Consider the following 19527-nt stretch of genomic DNA (forward strand, 5'->3'; position numbering starts at 1 on the left):
TACTCTGCAAACCTGAGATATTCTAGAATACGTGGTTTTATTGCAAGGGTCGTGGGTAGAAAGGGCCTTCCCTTCAGCCACCAGCCTCGGCTGAAGGGAAGTCCCAGAGAGAGAACGAGAGAGAGAGAAAGAGGGTAAGCTGGCACGAAGAGGGGAGAGAGCTAGAGAAACGTGGCAGGGGTCAGAGTGCAGGGGGAAGAGAGAAGAGAAGAGCAGAGAGGGGGCAAACCAAGAGAGAGGAGAAGAGCAGGGAAGAGAAGTGGGCCAAGAGCGTAGGGGCTAAGAGAGAGGAGAAGAGAGAGAAAGCCAAGAGAGCGAGGTCCAGGTTACAATACATTATATCTTCTTTTGTGATGAATATTCTAATTTACAGTGACCAACCAATACAAGACACACAACCCTATAGAATCTACATACAGCCTATAAGAACTACTACATTACCATGTGTTATATTTTAAACTCTAAAAACTACTCTTTAGACTTTTCTGTTTTGCTGCATTGACCTTTGGATTCCTTAGCCAGCAGAAAGGCATTGTTCAATCAAAAGGGATTCTCCTTCAGCTGGCCAGGCTATTGTCTTTAGGTTATACAGCAACTAAGACTTGGTATCCTACAACTCAAAGTACGCTTTCATTTCGATTACAGGTTTCATATTTTCAGAATCTTTTGCTAAACAATCATATTTATAAGGTTTCCCTGATTCATCTTTCCCAACACTGACCTAGAGTGCCATGGCCCAAAACTTCAAGCTCCCCACTTGGACATGAGAGAGAATATTTGCAAATGTACTGTTTCCCCTAAAACAACATTTTGCTCATTTCGTTCAATTCATTCAATTTAAATACCTCTGCTCATGTCCACACAGGATAGAACTTTAGAGCAGAGGCCAGTTTTACAGCATTAAGCAGGTCTTGACCATGAGTAGAGACTCTCAGTGCTCCAGCAATAACATGGAGAAAACCTATGAAATGGTAGAGGAGAAAAAACAGACCACTTCCCTCTGTACAATGATCCCATGGTTTCACTATGGTTAGGTCTCTTATAATTAAGTTGATCCTTGGGATATGTCTGAGATCTGTACTGGGTTACAGGCAGCTGACACAAAATGTTTTGGTTTTCAATGTCCTGCTTGCCAATGCATGCTCTGAGGTGGCAAAGTCCAGAGAGCATGGGTGAGGGAGCTCAGTGTGACCCCATGTAAGGGTGTAACTAAAATGGGTTCTCGGTGAAGCAGAAGTGGGCTAGAAACCCCAGCTGAGTTTTATAAGCCTGAGTAGTCTATGTGAGCTTTATCCTGTTCCGTGTATATAGAAATGAACCTGGCTAGGATAATCTCTAACAGTCCTGCTGATTTACACAGGGTCCTCCAGGGCCACCAGGCCCTCCAGGGCTGCCTGGTCTTCCAGGGAAGCCAGCACCTGATTCAGGTGTAGGACCTCCTGGGTCACCAGGAGAAGATGGAGCTTCTGGGGAACCAGGCCCTGAAGTAAGTACCCTTCTGTACCCAGCATTGATGTTGTTTCTGTCCTGCAACACTAAGTTCTAAGACTTACAGTCTGTAAAATTCTTAATTAAATTGCAAAATATTTTTAATTTAAGAGATTGAATCTTATGCAAATTTATTTATTTAAAAAAGAAAGAAATAAATAAAGATCTTGTTAACCAAGGCACATTACTGCACAGGAGTAATGTACATTTGACAGACACTGGTGAATCTGGATCAGAATAAATAAAAACTAAGAATGCTTTTATCAACACTGAATAAGACTAAGTATCAGTTTTCCTGTGGTACTTTCAGGAAAATGAAGTTTGCTAAATCACTTATATATGCTTCAGGGAATTCGTAGAATAAACTGCATTCTCCTCTTTCCTCTTCTGTCCTTTTTTTCAGCTAGGTAGAAACACTTATTCCTCTGGACATGTGAAATATAATGCTACTGTAAAAAATGTTGCTAAAGCCCAACTTGCAAATGAATCCTCAATAAAGTGTTTTTTTCAGTGAAGAAAATCAATTTTTTTAGGACTGAAGAGCTCTGAGAATACTCTCTGGAACTATGAGATTAGCTCAGCTGGTTGGAGCATGGTGCTAAATAAAGCCAGGGTTGTGGGTCTGATCTCTGTGTGGGCCATTGATCTAATGGTGATCCTTTCCAATTCAGAATAATCGCTGATTCCATATATTTAGTAATCAGGTTCTCTTACTCCCTATCAACCATCTGCCAGCAGCAGTTGTTCTCAGGACAAGGTTTGTCCTGTATATCACACAGCTCTCAAAGTGAGTCACCACTTCCATACCTGACAGGGTGTCATTGGCATATATCAAGGAAGTGTATGGGTGACAGGTGTTGAAAAGGAGATCTCACTATATCTCAGCTGTCTTGAAGGGGTTTTTTTGAGGATAACCAAGATGGGAGTTGATACAAAATCTTACAAATGTTTGGCCATCCAGGTGAAAAGCAGCATCTTTTGTGCAGAAAGACGTTAGGCACCTGAAAGTCTTTAATATGGTATTAAAGAGTCAAGTGCACGGGAAGCCAAGCAAATTCATTATTCTCTGCATCTACTGATAGTAATATGGAAGGCAGTATGAAATTAAAAAGTCTGAAATGCTGAACAGATTTCATCTAATTGCTAAACTCCCAACAGTACTCTTTTTCTTTTCTGAATCCGAGACAGATCAAATTGTATTGAGGATTACAAATATAATTTAAGGAAAATGCATTGGCAAGTCTTACAAAAAAGACAGTTACCCTAATGTTTTATTTACTGCATTTGATAAAGTGCAGTGTTAGATTAGAAGGTTCTCTATAACAGCTTCTTTGCAATTCAAAATGTACCTTCAACTTTCCTGACTGTGGCTGTTTCTATATCTTTAGAATACAAAGTAATTCAAATGGTCAGGATATAGTACTAAAAATTGCCATAAAAGAATAATGTAAAAAGGAATTAAAAGAAAATGGATAAATAAGAATTGATTCATCTTTTATTTTTAAAGATGAGTGTATTCCCTCTTGTGCAGTTTGGGATTTCACAGCCAATAACATGAACTACTTATAGACAGCAAATTTTCTGATGCAATAGAAATCATTGTTTCAGGATAGTTCCTGGGAAACATATTAGTTTAAAAAGTAGAAGTTAAATGTTAATAAGACTACTAAAAAACATTCTCAGAAGAATCAGACCAGCACAAACCTGCAGGCTGCTGAAGGAAAACTCCAGCTATTAAGAATACAGACCCATGCATTCCCACAATTTCAGATGACCTAAGAAACTGTCATCCTGCTTTTCAAAGTTTTGCACACATTTGCCCACTCTGGATAAATGAAGTGACATCAATTCCTAGAAGAATTTTTTTGGTTGAGAATCCCCATTAAGCACCACATTAACACATTTGTGTTATACAGGATTTACAGCTGTGAACTGTAATTCCAGAAGACCAGCCAATCCCTTGAATTTGGGGAACAGGCTTAAGTCCTTGCTAAATGAAGAACTTTGTGATGTAGTACCTCTTCTCTTGGCAAACATGTCTTGGAAATGTTTGAGTAAAGACTGCATTTTGTAATGGGAAATAGCCCTGCACAAACTGCTTCTCACGCTTATATGATATTGATCTGATTAAATACATTTTTTTAAATCCTACATGAACTCAAATTGACTCATAGCATTGTATAGGGATATTTTCTATCATAATTTTTTGTTTGCAGTGCTCACAAATGTACTAATATACTCTGACAAGAAGAACAAATGTCCCAGTGTTGCCTACTAGGTGCATAAGAAAGACTATTCCAAAGCTCTAAAGGAAATTAGCAATTTTACCACCACAAAGCCTAAAATTGCTAAGCAGTTCAGTAGAAGTAATCAGTAAACTTTAGAACAGGTATAGTTCTTAGCTCAACCTCTTCTCTTATTCTCTTCTGTCAATGTAATCATGCCAAAATACAACATGAAAATGTTTGAAACATACTGAAAATATTTCTGATTATTCTCAATATTAAAAAAAAAAAATATCTATTAGTTACTCTATGACTTGCAGTGCACCCAAAGAGCGAAGCAGGGTTGGGGGGAAGAAGAAAGCCAGAAAAATAAGGCTTTGTGATAATTTTGAAAACATCAGAGGGAAACAATGTTTTCTATCTCCTTCACTAGACATTTATATTCTTCCCCAAAATAGATAAATAAATAAATATTATTAAAGATTCCTAGAGGCCAGAATACACCCCTGTAAATGTAGTTAAAGGCTTTCAGAGCCCAGTTTTAAAAATCTAGGCTGTGCAATATGCCTGTTACCTTACCGTACCTTCTGGGCTGGACTTCAATACCTGTACTGATTTATTGTTTGACCCTACAAAGCCAGGGTTTCCCAGCCTGCCTCCTCAATCAAATGCAGGCAGGATACAACAAGTCACGGATATAACACCAGAAATTGGGTGGAGAACCTAATACACACTTTTCAAGGCAAAATTACAGTGAGATGTCATGAACATTATGAACAACCAAAGCAAAGCAGCAGCAGCTTTTTTTCTGCAGAAGGACTCTTGAGGAGTACTGCTCCTGAAAGTGTAGGAATGCACCTCCAGGCTCAGCTACCCAGGGACACCTGGCAAAGTGGGTCTGAATAAGCCAAGTGCTGCCCCACATGGGGAGCTTAGGCCCAGCCTCATTGTTCTCACGTGAGGATATCACTGGAGCTTTATGAATCAAGACCTCTGCAACCTACTGGCTTTTCTGTTTGCAGTGACAACACACAAGTCTCTTGTTTGACACCATTCCCTCCATATCACAGCTGCTTTTAGTGACTCTACCACACAGGAAACCTGGCCACTGATATGGTCAATACCAAGGTTTTCTCAGCTGGACTCCTCTAGCACTGACATTGCCAAAAGTGTGGATAACTGAGATGTCTGGGGATTCTCATGGATTCCCATGAGATGGATCCCAATTGTGTCTTTTACAGTGTTGTCAAAACCTGCTTGGATAGCACCATAATCTCTCATGCTAAGGTTATATTTACAATATACTGGGTTTTATTTTTGCTTATTATTCTATGATTGTTGTATATAGTTTTCTATTAAAATATATTTAAATACTGGTTTGATACAAAACCAAACTCTCAGAAGACAAGAAACAAAAGTGTTAAAACTTAGTGGTGGGAGGTGCTACACATTAGTCTTTCGTAATGCTGCATCACCAGTTGGTCCCTAATACTTAAACACGTGTTCTAGAAATCAAGCTCTCAAGTGGCATCTGCTTTAGATTTACTGTCATCTACAGGGCCCTCAAGGTCCTCCTGGCCGTGATGGAGTGGTTGGCCCACCAGGATGGAAGGGAGAAAAGGTGAGTTAAATGTCTGTCTTGCTCCTACTTCAGTGGAAAATCTTTGTCAATTCTAGGCTGTAAAAATCGTAAACAGTTGTCCCTGCAACACAATAGCATCTGGCTTCAGTATTTTTTAATGGAATCCAGATATTAATGGCTTATTAGAACACATCTCAAAAGGCATATTCAGAAATCCAGAATTTCCTACTGGATACTGTCTCATTTTCTGCAGCATGCAATATTCGATATGCAGTATGAATATTCCATTGTGATTTGGCACTCAAAAGCCAGTCATGACCATGCCCAGACAGGGGAGTCTGGAGGGGGAAAGAGAGAACTCCAGTTAGCTCAGCCTGGCACAGAGTGACAGCACATTGTGTGACAGGGGAGAAGAGTCTGAAGGAGCACAAACCATTTAAACTGGCAAACAAGAGACCAAGTCATGGCCTATGCTGGCTGGATACCAGGTGCCCACCAATGAAAAGCTGATGGGTCAAGATAAGGACAGAAAGATCATTCAGCAATTACTGTCACAGGCAAAACAGACTCAACATAGGGAAATTAATCTAATCCATTGCTAATCAAAACATCATTTAAGCACCATTTTTTTAACACTGCACTTCAAGAAGGATGTGAAGAAAACAAAGACAAAGACTACAAGACAATTTCATCCTCTAGTGAGCTTTGACAACACACCTTACACACAAGTAAATTCCCAATTGTACATTGTAAGCTTACGCACTGTAAGGGAAATGAAAAGGCATTTTCATTTCATTCACGAAAAGGTCTTAAATGGCCAGAACATTGATTTATTTTTATGTCTGGAGGCTGAAGGTTCTGAGTTGTGATATCAAAAGCCTGAGGCTGATCAAAGTGCAGCACACATACGGGAGCAGTAGCATTCCAGAACATGCAATATGCGTGCTACAAAGCAGGCACCTGAAACCCATGTCCATTGTAATCAATGGTGTGTGTTTTACATGAGGGAGCCTAAGAACACAAAAAACTCCAGCTGAAGTAAATTGAATCACATACTATAAGAGAAGATTGATGGGGAAGAGAGAAGCAATTAAAGAGAAATTAATTTTCTTAAAAAATCATAGTCCTCAAAAAAAAAGCTCTACAGTATTTTGCCTTACTGAGTCTGTCTGCTGCATAGTGTATATCTGATAAAGGTTCAATTAGAATTGAAGTACTATGTATCTGCACCTGTTCAATACAAGTAAGAGTTTTTCAATTTTTACTATTTTTTTTTCTGATAATCTTGATTTAATTTATATTGCTGTACCTGTTTTGTACACTATTCCAAATTAATCCAGAGAAGATAATGGGGAAAAAACAACAGGATGCATTGAAAGTAAATTCAGTCTGTTCATTGGAGTGATATATGACATGGAGTTTAGCCATTGATTTCAGAAAAAAAATTATCATTTTACTCCTGGTGCTTACTTATTTTTTCAGACTTTACTCAAGAAATATTTCTGCTGAGTGAGTAAGGGCAGGAGCTTGCCAACATAAAAATTATTCCACTAGACTCAGAGCAATTTGGAAAATAATTATTTGTGTGCATTATTATTGGCTTTCTGTCTATTCCATGGAATAGAAATGGAAATGACCAGTATGCAAGTAAAGTGTATAAAAGCAAATATGGATAAAATCTTGATTGCTGCAGAGGAACCTTAAAATCTTCCTAGTCATCACATCTTGTGTTTGGAAGGGTTCCCTAGACAACTTGAGTGGGACCAGTTTCCATTTCTGTTATATCCCTTAAGAATTTTGACATTTCAGAAGCATGAGGATTGTGACCTGCATTGTCTAATTCTGTGTGCTCCAAACCCTTAAAATCTGCAGCAATAAATAAAATACAAGATTGAGTCCAGTCAGCATACTAGACCAGAGTATTAATGTGTCACTGTAACTCCTGAATTACAGATTGCTTTCTTTTTAACTGAGAAGTCTGATGTTTCAGATGAAGAGAAATACCGTAAATGTGTTTTTGTTGCCTAATCATCTTATTCTAAGTACTTAGAATTCATTTTCTTTTACAGGGTGAACAGGGTCTACCTGGTTCTGCTGGTGCAAAGGTAACAAAAGACAGTGTCTTGATAGAATGGCAAGATCACTGTGATATAGCACATTGCTGAAAAGGGCTGAGAAATCTTAAAGATTTTTATTGTGCAACCTAATGAAGCAGATAAATCTGGTTTCTCAGTTGGCCAGCATGCTCCTCTATGAAATGTGGTGTAGTCAAGTAACCTTGGCTGGACACGGCTCTATCATTCCCCTTCCAAGCAGGACTGGGGAAGGAGATGATAAGATGGAAAACAGCTTGTAGGATGAGATAAGGCAGTGTTTACTAAAGCAAAAAGAAAGTGAAAGTTTGCATGCATATAAACAAAGAGAAAAAAAAATTAATCTCTACTTCCCATCAGTGAGTAATGTTCAGCCACTTCCCAGGAAGCAATTGCTCCAAAGGCAAATCTATAAAATGACAGATGTCCCCCGTTCCTCCTCTCTGCCTTAGCTTTTTTATCTGAGCTGACATCGTATGGTATGGAATACCCCTTTGGTTAATTTGGGTCAGCTATTTTAGCCTAGTTGTGTCCTCTCCCAGGATATTGCCCACTCTCAGCCCACTTGACAGGAGGAGGGGATGAGAGAATTGTTAAAGAGATGGCACTGATGGTGTCCCAGTGCTGCTCAGCAGCAGACACAACACTGGTGTCTTATCACCACCTTTCCAGCTACAAATGCAAAGCACAGCACCATGAGGAGTGCTGTGGGGAAAACAAGCTCCAGCTCAGCCAGAATCAATACACATGACCAGCAGGTTTGTTGCTATAAGACACAAAATGAACAGCACACATGCAGTCAAGTCATCAGGGCAAAAAGAGGGAATTTTATTTTTCGACTTCAATTTATATAGATTTTGCACAATGACTATGGATTGGAGGATGAGGTTGACACCTCTCCAACTACACTGGTCAAACTAGAAGTTAATCAATTGTCTCTCCTCAAGAAAGGAATGATAAATAAGAAGAGTTTACAATAACATTTCTTTGTTTACATGACAATTTGTGAGAAACTCTACTACAAAAATGCAAACATCAGAAAGCTGAAAAAGATCAGGGTGACACAAGTTGAGAGAGGGGATGCTCCCTCTCTACTCTGCCTTAATGACAGCCCACCTGGAGGGCTGTGTCCAGCTCTTGGAGCCCTGCCACAAGAAAGGCATGTGTCTGTTGGAACAAGTCCAGGGGAGGGCTATGATCATAATTGGTGGATGACTTTGGGAAATGTTCAAGGCCAGGTTGGGCATGGTTTTGAGCTACCTGGTCTAGTGGAAGGTATCCCTGCCCATGGCAGAGGGATTGAAACTTTGATGAGCTTTCCAACCCAAACCATTCTGTGATCCTGTAAATCTTCTTACTTGCCTCTACTTAGGCATATTCAGTGCATCAATAGACTGAATTTTTATTTTAGGGTGATACTGGAGTCACTGGATCAACAGGCCCCAAAGGAGAAGCTGGCCCTATTGGGTCTCCTGGAAATCCTGGACCACCAGGACCTCCTGGGCCTCCTGGGCCCCCTGGACCTCCTGGACCACCAGGACTAGGTTACGGCTTGGGATTTGAGGTATTTTGCTATTCTGAAGTTTGTTGTAACAATGAATATGTTTCCTCCAGAGGAAGGATAATGTGATCATCTGTATATTTCAAAGGTATTTAAGTCCAAATTGATGACAGAGTTATTTGTTCTAGACTGAAATTTGTCAAGCAGTGTAAATACAGAGACACGCTCATTTCTGACCTCATGGTCTCTTCTACTTAGAACAAAAATGTTCTATTAAAAATATAAAATTGCAGATGTTACTTTTTCTACTTCTGAGAATAGTACCTTCATCACTTAAAAATATGAGACTAGGCAAGCTCCAGATGAGTTTTGCATATTATTTGAGAACTGCTCATTTGGGTAATGTTGTTGAAGCAGAACGTGGCTTTGCAATAAAGAAAGGCAAGGGAAGAACACCAGGGTTCAAGAATTAGAGCTGTTGCCTTAACATATTTGTGAAGAGAGGTCAAGAAAGTGTCAATATCAATATTCATATTTGTGTCTTCCCTTTTTTCCTCTTTTTTTCTCATATACTTTTCAATTCTAATTTAGCTGTTTGGCTCAGGAAAGTCTTTCCAAAGCTTTTTATATCATAATAAAGTTTGCACAGTAACTCAGGACAGTCTCATTAGAGAAGTAGGAATCTTTGACTGAAACTACTGGCCACCTGTAGAACAGCTGCAGTAAAGTGGGGGTGTTTCAGTTACCAGCTTACATTTCTCTTAGTTTCTACCCCAGCCCTTTTGTATTTTTCTTTTTTTTACTCTACAGACACTTTGAGGTGTCACAAACATGACCACTAATGCTTGTTTAGAGACCTAATTTGTTTTCTAAGATCTGACTAAAGAATACTGTACTATATACACTCCTGGTTAATAATCTCACTGATGTCAGTGAATTTCACTGGACAAAAATCTCTCTAGCAGTTCACAAGTTCTTAATTGCAGCACCAAAATTGTTAGCAAGGAACAGCTTGAAGTCTCAGTATACAAACAGTCCTTTGCCTTGCTTTAGGTGCACTGCACTGGTTTACACCCTCCCCTGAATAAATATCTACTTGTCTCAGAATGAGTTAAGGACCACTGGCAAGTCACATCTTCATCCCAGGCCTGGCCTGAGTTTTAGCCCAGAATAATGGCTTCTCTGACTTACAGTCATCTTCTGTGACCTGTGAGGATCCACTATTTATGAGATTCTCCACTTTTCCCCATTAGCACTATTTGAGTAGAAGGCAACATGCCCTTATTATGTCACCAAAGAGTTCTCTGAAATTAGGTGCTTAGGATCAAACTCTGCCACTTTTGATACCTAAGTCTCAGAGGAGAAAACTCAGTAGATGAGCAGGAAAGGGTGAAAACTGAGAGTCCCCACTTTTATGGATGTAAATGCAGAAGGATTTGAACTCTAACTGCAGTAACAGTATCTTGACTGGCTTCAATTTGAACTTTATCTAGTCCAAGTAAAATTGGTATGATTGTCATTTCCCTGAGAGGTATACTACTTTAAGCAGGCTTGCTAGCTGTTGCTGATCTTTTGGATGCCCACCCCTGCCATCTGTTGAGGCAGCACCGTGGTCTGCCAGTTTGTTAGGGCAACACTACCTTTTGGTTGGCAGTCTGTTTATTGCTGTAAGGCTGTTTCTGCAAAACACTCCTGTTAGCACTTGTTAGCATCTGTGATAAGCTATGTGCAAAAACCAAATGGCATGGTGTTTGCTGGCACTTATGCTTGCCAAAAGAACAGTTTGAGCTGCAGAAGGTACCTGGTAAACCCATTGAAAACATGCAGATGTCAAAAGAGATGATGTGTTATATCAAGCAGGCATCAAGCACTCTCTTAAAGGGAAAAACAGACTGGCATAGTACAGTCAAGGGAAAGGACACAGAAACACAGTGTGATTTATCCTAAGCAGTGAGAATTTGATTAAACAGGCCAAAGAGAATATGAGGAGATTTTCTGTTGGTGCTTGTTACACCAATAGCTGATGGAGGAGCAAAAAGTCTGAATAACAGTAATTTAATATTAGGTGAAGTTGCACTAAAGGTTTCTCACCTTGGTCCCCTAAAAGAAGGACCTGATTCTAGCTGTACATTCTTTCTGCTTCCCTAACTCTTGTGGAGCTGGCAGAAAAGGTCAGAAGATCTCTCTTTTTCAGTGGAGTCAGGTCAAATTATGTTTTCCATACCTTTGTTGTTAAGCTGTCATTCAATAGTAGCTGAAGTTCATCTAATTGGTATCTCACCCTTTCCCTCACACCATGTCCTGAGTGCCTCACAGCTGTGCTAAGCTGGGCCATTTCAAGTCACTATCTGGCAGAAAGCTAAGTAGGCCAGGAGTATGAGTCCTCTAAACATGGTAAGCTGAGACAAGGGCTTGTTGTCACTAGGAGGTGGAGATTCTCCTTTGCTCCTGTTCCTTCTCCCATCTGCAGACATTCCTGGCACATACCTGTCCTTCACATGCACTAATATTCAGTATTCCCTCCATTCTCCCACGAGCCGATTTAATTTACTAAAATTTTAGGAAACACCCGCATCCCAAAGGTAACGTATTTTCTGCCATTTTAGTCATCTAAAGGAAAGTGAGGGGATTTGACACACAATGCTGATGTTGCAAATGAAGGTTGTATGGCTGTGAGCAGGGAATTGAAACAAAGAAAGATTAAGGTTTTCCCTTTTCAGAAAAAAGAAACAGTTAAGCCAGCACAGCTGCAACTAAAACTGCAGCTAAAAGCAAGTGAACAGTTCCTTGCTGGCATGGTTCATCCAAATGTTTTGAAGCACAGTCTGACAAGTTTAGACTAGGCACAAGACAAGGGACAGGAACATGACAGGCACTGGGCCTGAAACAAGTAATTATGGCAGCCTGCAATTTTATTTCTTTGCTGCTTTCGAACTGGCAGCTCCTGCTCCTACCATGGATCTGGAATGCCATAGAGCAATGAAAGCTGGAGGGAGGTTGCTGCTTTCTGTGCAGTTTCATTTAAAACTACTAAAAAATCCCCATGGGAAATAGGTAGTCTGCTCTCAAGGACTCCCACTACACAGAGATTTCTTTCTGGAGTTAGCAGAGGGCAATGGAAATGGACAGTGGGCTGGAGCAGATAACCTATCATGAAAGTCTCAGGGAACTGAGCTTGCTTAGTCTGGAGAACACTCAACCTTCATCTCTGGAAGGTTCCAAGACCTAAACAACCTGATTGGAATTCAGTGTTGACACTGCTTCTGACAGGAAGTTGGGCCAGGCAGTCTCTGAGAACTTTTCAACATAATTAATTCTACTATTTGATGGTGGAACTATTTTTTTCTGCTCAATTTCAGAAGGCAGTATTTTAGGCAGGAGTTCAGTATTCAACAGTGAGAATTAGGAAGAACCTTTATTGATGAAAAGGGATTGCTGCCCTTAACAAACTGTTTGCAAGTTCTCCCTGCCATAAATCAGTTCTGGTAACCCTTACTAGTCATTAGTGTTTCCACAGCTGGATGGCAGCTATACAGAAGAATACTGCTTAGAAGTGTGCTTAAACATAGTACATACCATCTCACTTCTGCTTGATGCTCTTCAGCCTGAAGTGCTGGAGCAATGGTGTCAAAAGTTGACAAGACAGTAAACATCAGAGTTTCTGTAAGGAAGACCAACATGTTTTCTCACATTTGAGCAAAGCCTATCTCCAGAACATCATCCATTTGTCTCAGAAAAAAAGTTAATGAGAAAAGATTAAAATATTTGTGTTTGGTATGTTTCCAGTTTTTACAGAACTTCAGAAAACAAAGCAGTTAAAAAAAATAAAATACAACAAACCAGAAAAAAAAAAAAAAAAAAAAAAAAAAAAAAAAAAAAAAAAAAAAAAAAAGATAAATTCTTAAATTCTGTAGCATTTTGTCTCTTCCATTAGGATATGGAAGGATCAGGTAGCATCGACCTTTTAAGCGAGTCAAGAATTCCTGGATCAAGGGGCCCGAAGGTGAGTGGGTATTTTGGGGGAGGGGAGTATATTTTGTTGGGTTTTTGGTTCGTTTTGGGTTTTTTTCCAAACAGAAGTTTCCCCCATTCTGCTTTTTTGAAACATATAACCCCAGACAGCTATAGATTGACAGTCACTACACTGAGATGGATTCACTTGCCTTAGAATGTCATTAAAATAACTGTGTCCTCTAAAGACTCTGAATGGAATTTTTCTGATACCTCATTAGCTAATGATTTTTTTGATTCTGCTCTGATATATTTTTGAGATATTAAAGGGTAAAATAAGAGTTTCATGTTATCTAGCTCTCTATTGCTTCTTTTACCCTAATGGATTCCTTTCTCTCATATGAAGGTGAATCACACATATGAAGATGAAACTGAAATGTTATAGTTTGACAATCAAATGTGCGTAATACGACATGCCACTTTTAAACTAAAAAATTGTTCCCAGTAATGTGGAAGCAATGTCACAGACAAAGGGATGCTTTTTTTCTCCATCACTGTGTCTCAGGAGATTTTTTGCTAGTGTGGGCCACTTAAATCATCAAGTAGAGAATATGGGAATATATTGTATCAGTACCAACCAGATAATTTGGATTTATTGTCATCCATAACAATAGAAGGCGCTCCAGTGGTTTAGTCTGGCAACAAAAGGAGACAAAGGCATGATCCCGTAGCTACTAATGAGTCTCTGAGAGGCAACTGCAAGTATGATGAAGCCAAACTGTTACTCGTAATCCCAGATGGGGCAGCAAGGGACGGTGGTTACAATTTGCCGCTTGTGATGTTCTGAGGAGAAGGCTGTTCCCTTGGAGGTTGGTGCAGGACTGGGGCAATTCACCCAGGGAAGTTGCAGAAGGTCTGATCTGGTGTTGGAGTTATCAAGACTTTGCTGGACAGAAATGTGACTGACCTGATCCAAAGCTGGTGACAATTCTGCTTCAAGAGAATGATTAGATCAGATGCCCTCCACAGGCCTGTACAATCCTGTGCCTGTGATTTCATGAATCATCAGGCACCAACTGAACACTGGAGGCAGGAGCAACTTTGAGCAGCTCTTTACAGTGTTGGTTGAAAGTACTAGTAATTGTGAGTCACTGAAGTTGTAGCCGATAGCTTAGAGAACTTTGCCCCCTCTTACGTCTTTTCCTAGATACTAAAAATATCACAAAAATACAGTTACAAAAATAAGTATTGAATCTTCTAGCTGAAAAAAGATGTCCACAACCGGGCCAAAATTGCGCATTCTGACTGGCCTTAGTCACAGCCTTACTCTCACATTTGATTTTATAACAGGCATTGTTTCCAAGTCACTCAGCTATAAATATTCAAAAAATGGCTTGTTGAATTTGAATAAAATTTTCCTGTTATTGCTTAATTAGTCTTAAAAGTTTGAGTGAGTACAGAAGCCAGATGGGAAAAAGATAAGAAAAATTAAAATTCAGCTGTAGTTATGAAAATGCTTTTACAAACATTGGTGCTGCATCATGAGCCATTTACACCTTATCACAACTCCGGAGTACCCAGCGGTGTTTAGGTGAAACCAGAAAATCTGCTTCCAAGGGGGCTGCAACTCAAAACTGCTGCTAGGACATAAATTATACTTATTGGCACTGCCTTTGTATCTGTTGAGATTTCTATTAATCTTTCATCAGAAACTAGTGGTTGTTGTTTGAAGTAGAAATAGAATTATTTTTTTTTCTGATGGCTCAGCTCTCATTTCCAGGGTTTCTATTTTTTTCTTCCACCGATCAGTGTAAAGTTTCATTAGTGTCTTCTCGTTATTTAGCATTACCATTTATTAGTGCCTTCATATTCCAGAAAAAGACAATTAAATCACTTTGTTGAATTCCTTTCTCTTCCATTCAACTTTCTACAATGACCAATAATTAACTGCTGTCCATTTTACCATCAGACCCATAATTGTTCTTTACATGTCACCATATAGAGATGAGAGGAATTTGAATTTCCAAATGTTTTTTGAAACAAACTTTTTGCGAAACTGCTTTTAAACTTAGCAAGACTGTTGCCTCTAAACTGGTAGCATATCTTAATTTTAGCCAAGAATGCAAATTCAAAAAATTATAGGCAGTTGAAAGCAATCCATTGCAACAAATGCCCTTGGATAAATTTAATTCTAATGTTTTTTCTAAAAATATGTAGAGTATGCAGTGACAGAACTAAAGTTGCATTTGTAAGAAAAAGTACATTTTATTGCTCTCTGTTAATACTGCAGGTCTCCAGCATTGATTTTTGTAGCAGTTGTGGTTGTGAGTTAAATTTTTTCTGAAAAAAAATTATTTTGAAGGGCCATGTGGATTTACCAGTAAATTCAGTGTATTTTTATAGGGTTCTGCAGGAAGACCTGGACAGCATGGGCCATTAGGACCAAAGGTAAAAACACCTGAAAGATAATCTGTACTGCTTTGGCATATTTTTTTTATTTATTTATTATTTCTATATTCCCAGAATTTGCCTGAACGTAACAGATTTAAGATTCATATACTGTTTAAGTGGGGGCAAGTTTTGTTCCCATTTACACTGGATATCTATGTAGAATGTGTATTATTACAATTATTTCGCATCCAACAAGAGCAATGAGTAAATACTAACTGGGCTATTACATTACATGGCATCTTTGTTAATTTTTTTTTTTTTTAACATTTGGCAATTTCCCTTTGTTGCTCATTTGTACATCGCTCTGGTCTCTGAGAGGTTACATGTATGCTGTTGAAAGAGAAATCTGCTTGAGGAGGCCTTCTGATCCCAGAAGGTGATAGGAAAACATTCTGGAAGGTGCTGGGAGAAAGAAGAGGGGAGCAATGACTACTTTGCCTTGGTTTTATTTGAGCTTAGAAGCAACTGAATTTTTCCACTTTGATGCTGCTACTGGTTGTGTAACTCATGAGGAAAAAAATGGAGAGATGAAAAATCGCAGAACAAAAGGGCAGATTTGCAGAATGGGTCCTTAGACAAGAAGAAGCTTTTCCTATTCCTATGTAAAGCTTGACTACCACTCAGGGTAATAGTACAGCATGACAACACCTTAAATATGAAGTCAAAGAAATTTGAAGTCTTCATTGCCTTGGGAAATAACAGTAGCATTGAAAGAGCAGGAAATGGGAGATGAGATGTGGCAGTGCCCATCCTCTCCAGTGAAATTTTCCCCTGAACTTACACCCAGCACTAATCACTGACTGCCCATTGCTGGCAATAACTGCAGGCACCTAATTCCTAGCACAACAGCCACCAAAGATCTGGCCAGGCCCCTCTGTCTAGAGTCTGTAAAGCTCAGCTTCTAGGGCTGAAAAAAGTTCCTCCATTGGGTTCTACTCCTGTTACTGCTGGAGCACATAACTTATGAGAGAAAAAATGGCAATTTGCACAGCACGTGTTGGTGAGTGATACTGCAGTGGACTGGCAAGAATAGATGTGCTCTCACATGATGCTGCTCTGTGCACATGAGTAGGTGCCGAGTCTCCACGCTGAAAATACTTTTTTTTAAAAGAACTTATTCTCTGCCCTCAGCTAGAAATTTTGTTTCTAAGAAATGTTGCTTCACAGAGATTTCAGAAATTGAGGTAGCATCATTCCTAGGATTTATGAAATGGGCTGGAGCGATAGAGATAATCATAAACCTTGGTCAAGAGACCTCACCGTCACCTTGGTTTAATCATGGGTCATTCACCCCCAAGATACAGGAGAAACAGAAAGGAACACGCTATTGTCTGACATTTTACAAAACCAGGTACACTATGGCAAAATTAATATAAAATAGCTTTAATACACTATCATTCTCATGGGGATGAATTTTACACCCACTTTTCATGATTATAAATTACTTCACTAAGCAACAGTGGCAAAATACAACAACCACCCACTTCCCAAATCCAAGAGCTAATGCATCACGAGGAGTTGAAGGTGTAGTTTTGTTTCGTGCATCTTTCATCCTTCAAATACCCCAGACGAGTACAGCTGTCAGAGAAGACCAGCTATGATCAATTTTCTCTCTTTCTTATCAAGTAAGCATGAATCCAAATTCTGCTTTCAATTTTATTATTATGAAAAGCTGTTTTCATTAAAAAACAGCCTACAGTCTTCACACACTCTTGAATATAAGAACTCCCAAAAAGCAGTAAGCATAAACATTTGAGGCAATGGCTGATTTATTCCAGTTTATATCCTCTATCTCCAAAGAAACAAACTAAATTGGATGTTCTCTGTTTGTTACAAAATTGAGGAACTGTGTCTACTTAGGGCCAAAATCCTGCAGAATCGGTCCCAAAGGAGGAACAGTGTAGTGTTCATTATTTCACTAGTGGTTTGACGCAGTGCCTGGGGAAGTGGAGGGAGCAGCAGTGTGGGGGGACTGTGTTATTTTGGAGGAAGATGGTGAGTCCTTTGTGGAGGCACAAGGTCATGGCCACAGTGGTACATCTCAGGAATGTTACCATGAGCTGATTTCAGACATCAAAATGAGGATTCAGGCATGTGGCTTGGTTGATGCTCGGCAAAAACAATGAGTCGTGACCACAAACTCTTCAGATGTGGGTGGCAGCTGAGTGGTTAAAATCCCAGAACCAAATCACAAATGTATGCTGAGCACCACTTTACCAAAAATATGCCATATTTTTGCTAATCATTTTATTTCATTTGGTTCCTTTGTTTTTAAGGAAAGCAGCATACATGTTTAAAATCCTTGCAATTACTGCTCACTAATACTTGAGTCCTACTGTGTCTCTGTTTCAGGGAGAAAGAGGCAACATAGGTCCACCAGGTTCAAAGGTGAGAAGTTTATTTAACCTGATCTAACACCTCAGTTGTTTCTTTCCTCTCTATCCTTTCATCTCTTAATGCACTTAGGGGATAATGAGCATTTCTTGTATGTGTCAGCATATTAAACCCCAGGATGGCTTCACAAACCCCTTTCTCTGGTGAAATGGGAGTATCAGGAGCCAGTATAACCTGGTGCTTAACACTTCTGCTTAAAATGTGGTTAAAATTGCATCTAAAAGGTGCATGTCTTCAAAGGTGTCTTGCAAGGACCTTTTCATTTTCACCAGAATAAAGATGAAAATCAGCAAAGCTTAGACAGAAACCTAAGTTCCACTTGCCCCCTGTTCCTTCCTGTGGTGGTGTGTAGCTGTCACCCCACACCAGAGACACCCCACCCATGACACAGGTCTGTGCCACAGTAGTAGGCTCATGTCAATCGTTATCTCTGCCTGTTCTGCTCTGAACTCCGCTTGGAACTCACCCCAAAACTCCTGTTTGGGACTGTGCTGCGCCTTGCTGGACCCTACCTGACCTGAGTGTCTTTTGCAGCCATAAGCCAGCAGAGAGCGCTGATGTGACTCATAGAAAATTAAATTAAAATAAAATAAAATAAAATAAAATAAAATAAAATAAAATAAAATAAAATAAAATAAACATCCTTCTCCTGCATTTGGGACAGCCCTGAAATAAGAATTTTCACTAGGAAACAAGATAAATGCAGTTATGCTTGCTGAGTGTTTACAAGAGTATTATCACAGTCTTTTAGCAGCATCTGCTTGTTTATTTTTAAAAAATACCAACAATGTAGCAAGACTCTTCTTGCTATAAATTCCATCTGCTGTACATATTTTGAGTGTTGTCATTTCACATAGATATTTGTCAGCATGATAATTAAAGCTGATGCACTGACACACAGGACAGTAGTTTAACTCTTATTAATCTGTTTGAGACTGCAGAATATTTTCTTTATTATTATGACTAAATGTCCTTTCTTCTGAGGTACTTTTTTTAGTAATTATTACTGTTTTATATGATAGATGTATTTGAATATGTGTCTAAGTGAAGTGACTACAGAGTTATTTAAAAATTTAGTAATTTATCTCTTTAACCCTCAAACTAAAAAATATCATTTTCCTCTTATACCTGAGCAATGAGCTAGATTCTTAAATTATGAAGGGAGCTAGAAATAAAGATGTCTCTGAATACATTAGTTGCAATAAAACATCTTACCTATCCTGGATCTTTTCTTCCCATTTAAATTTCGTTAGGAAAACTAGTGGGAGAAATTATTAAGCATTTGTAATGGTAGGAAGTTGTCCTGCAAGTACCAACATGCCCGAAGTGACAACATTCTATTGTGGAAATGCTGTTGGTCCAAGTTATTTCTTCTGCCCATTTACCTTGGCTGCAGATAGGCACTTATAATTTTCCATAAGCACTTGAGAGTCTTACATCCCAAGTAAGTACCCAAGACTTAAGTACCATACTGCTCATGCAGACACCAAAATCCTGGTAGCTCCTTTGATGCCTAAATTCCATTAGCATCCAGACACCCTTTATCTTGTCTATAAAATTATTTCTAAAATGAAGAATAGAGTACTTCAGAAATCATACTTTATTCCTGACTCACACGCGTCACTGATCACTGACAAAAACCAGAAATAGCAATGAGAATATCCTTTCTTAATGAAGCAGACACATTAAATCTCTTCTGGCAGTACTATCTACCGTTAAAACCCAAAAAATATTTTCTTCAAGCAGAGAAAAATGTTGGAAACAAAACAGTATTTTCCAAAAACCAAATTGAAACAAAAAAAAAAAGCCCCAAGCAAATAAAAACCTCTCAAAGCAAAAAAA

At 39.1% G+C, this 19527-nt stretch overlaps 1 protein-coding gene across 1 annotated transcript in view; it reads left to right on the forward strand.

Annotated features, from left to right (window-relative positions):
- COL15A1 (collagen type XV alpha 1 chain) overlaps positions 1–19527 on the forward strand; it is a 118429-nt gene that overhangs the window by 58049 nt on the left and 40853 nt on the right. The window contains exons 13-19 of the mRNA XM_083858826.1: positions 1361–1486; positions 5272–5334; positions 7365–7400; positions 8800–8952; positions 12824–12892; positions 15244–15288; positions 17644–17679. Coding sequence (XP_083714952.1) covers positions 1361–1486; positions 5272–5334; positions 7365–7400; positions 8800–8952; positions 12824–12892; positions 15244–15288; positions 17644–17679 — 528 coding nt within the window. The remainder of the gene's footprint in view (positions 1–1360; positions 1487–5271; positions 5335–7364; positions 7401–8799; positions 8953–12823; positions 12893–15243; positions 15289–17643; positions 17680–19527) is intronic.

The sequence above is a fragment of the Zosterops lateralis genome, assembly GCF_965231275.1.
Source record: "Zosterops lateralis genome assembly, chromosome: 1".
In the NCBI taxonomy this organism is placed as follows: domain Eukaryota; kingdom Metazoa; phylum Chordata; class Aves; order Passeriformes; family Zosteropidae; genus Zosterops; species Zosterops lateralis.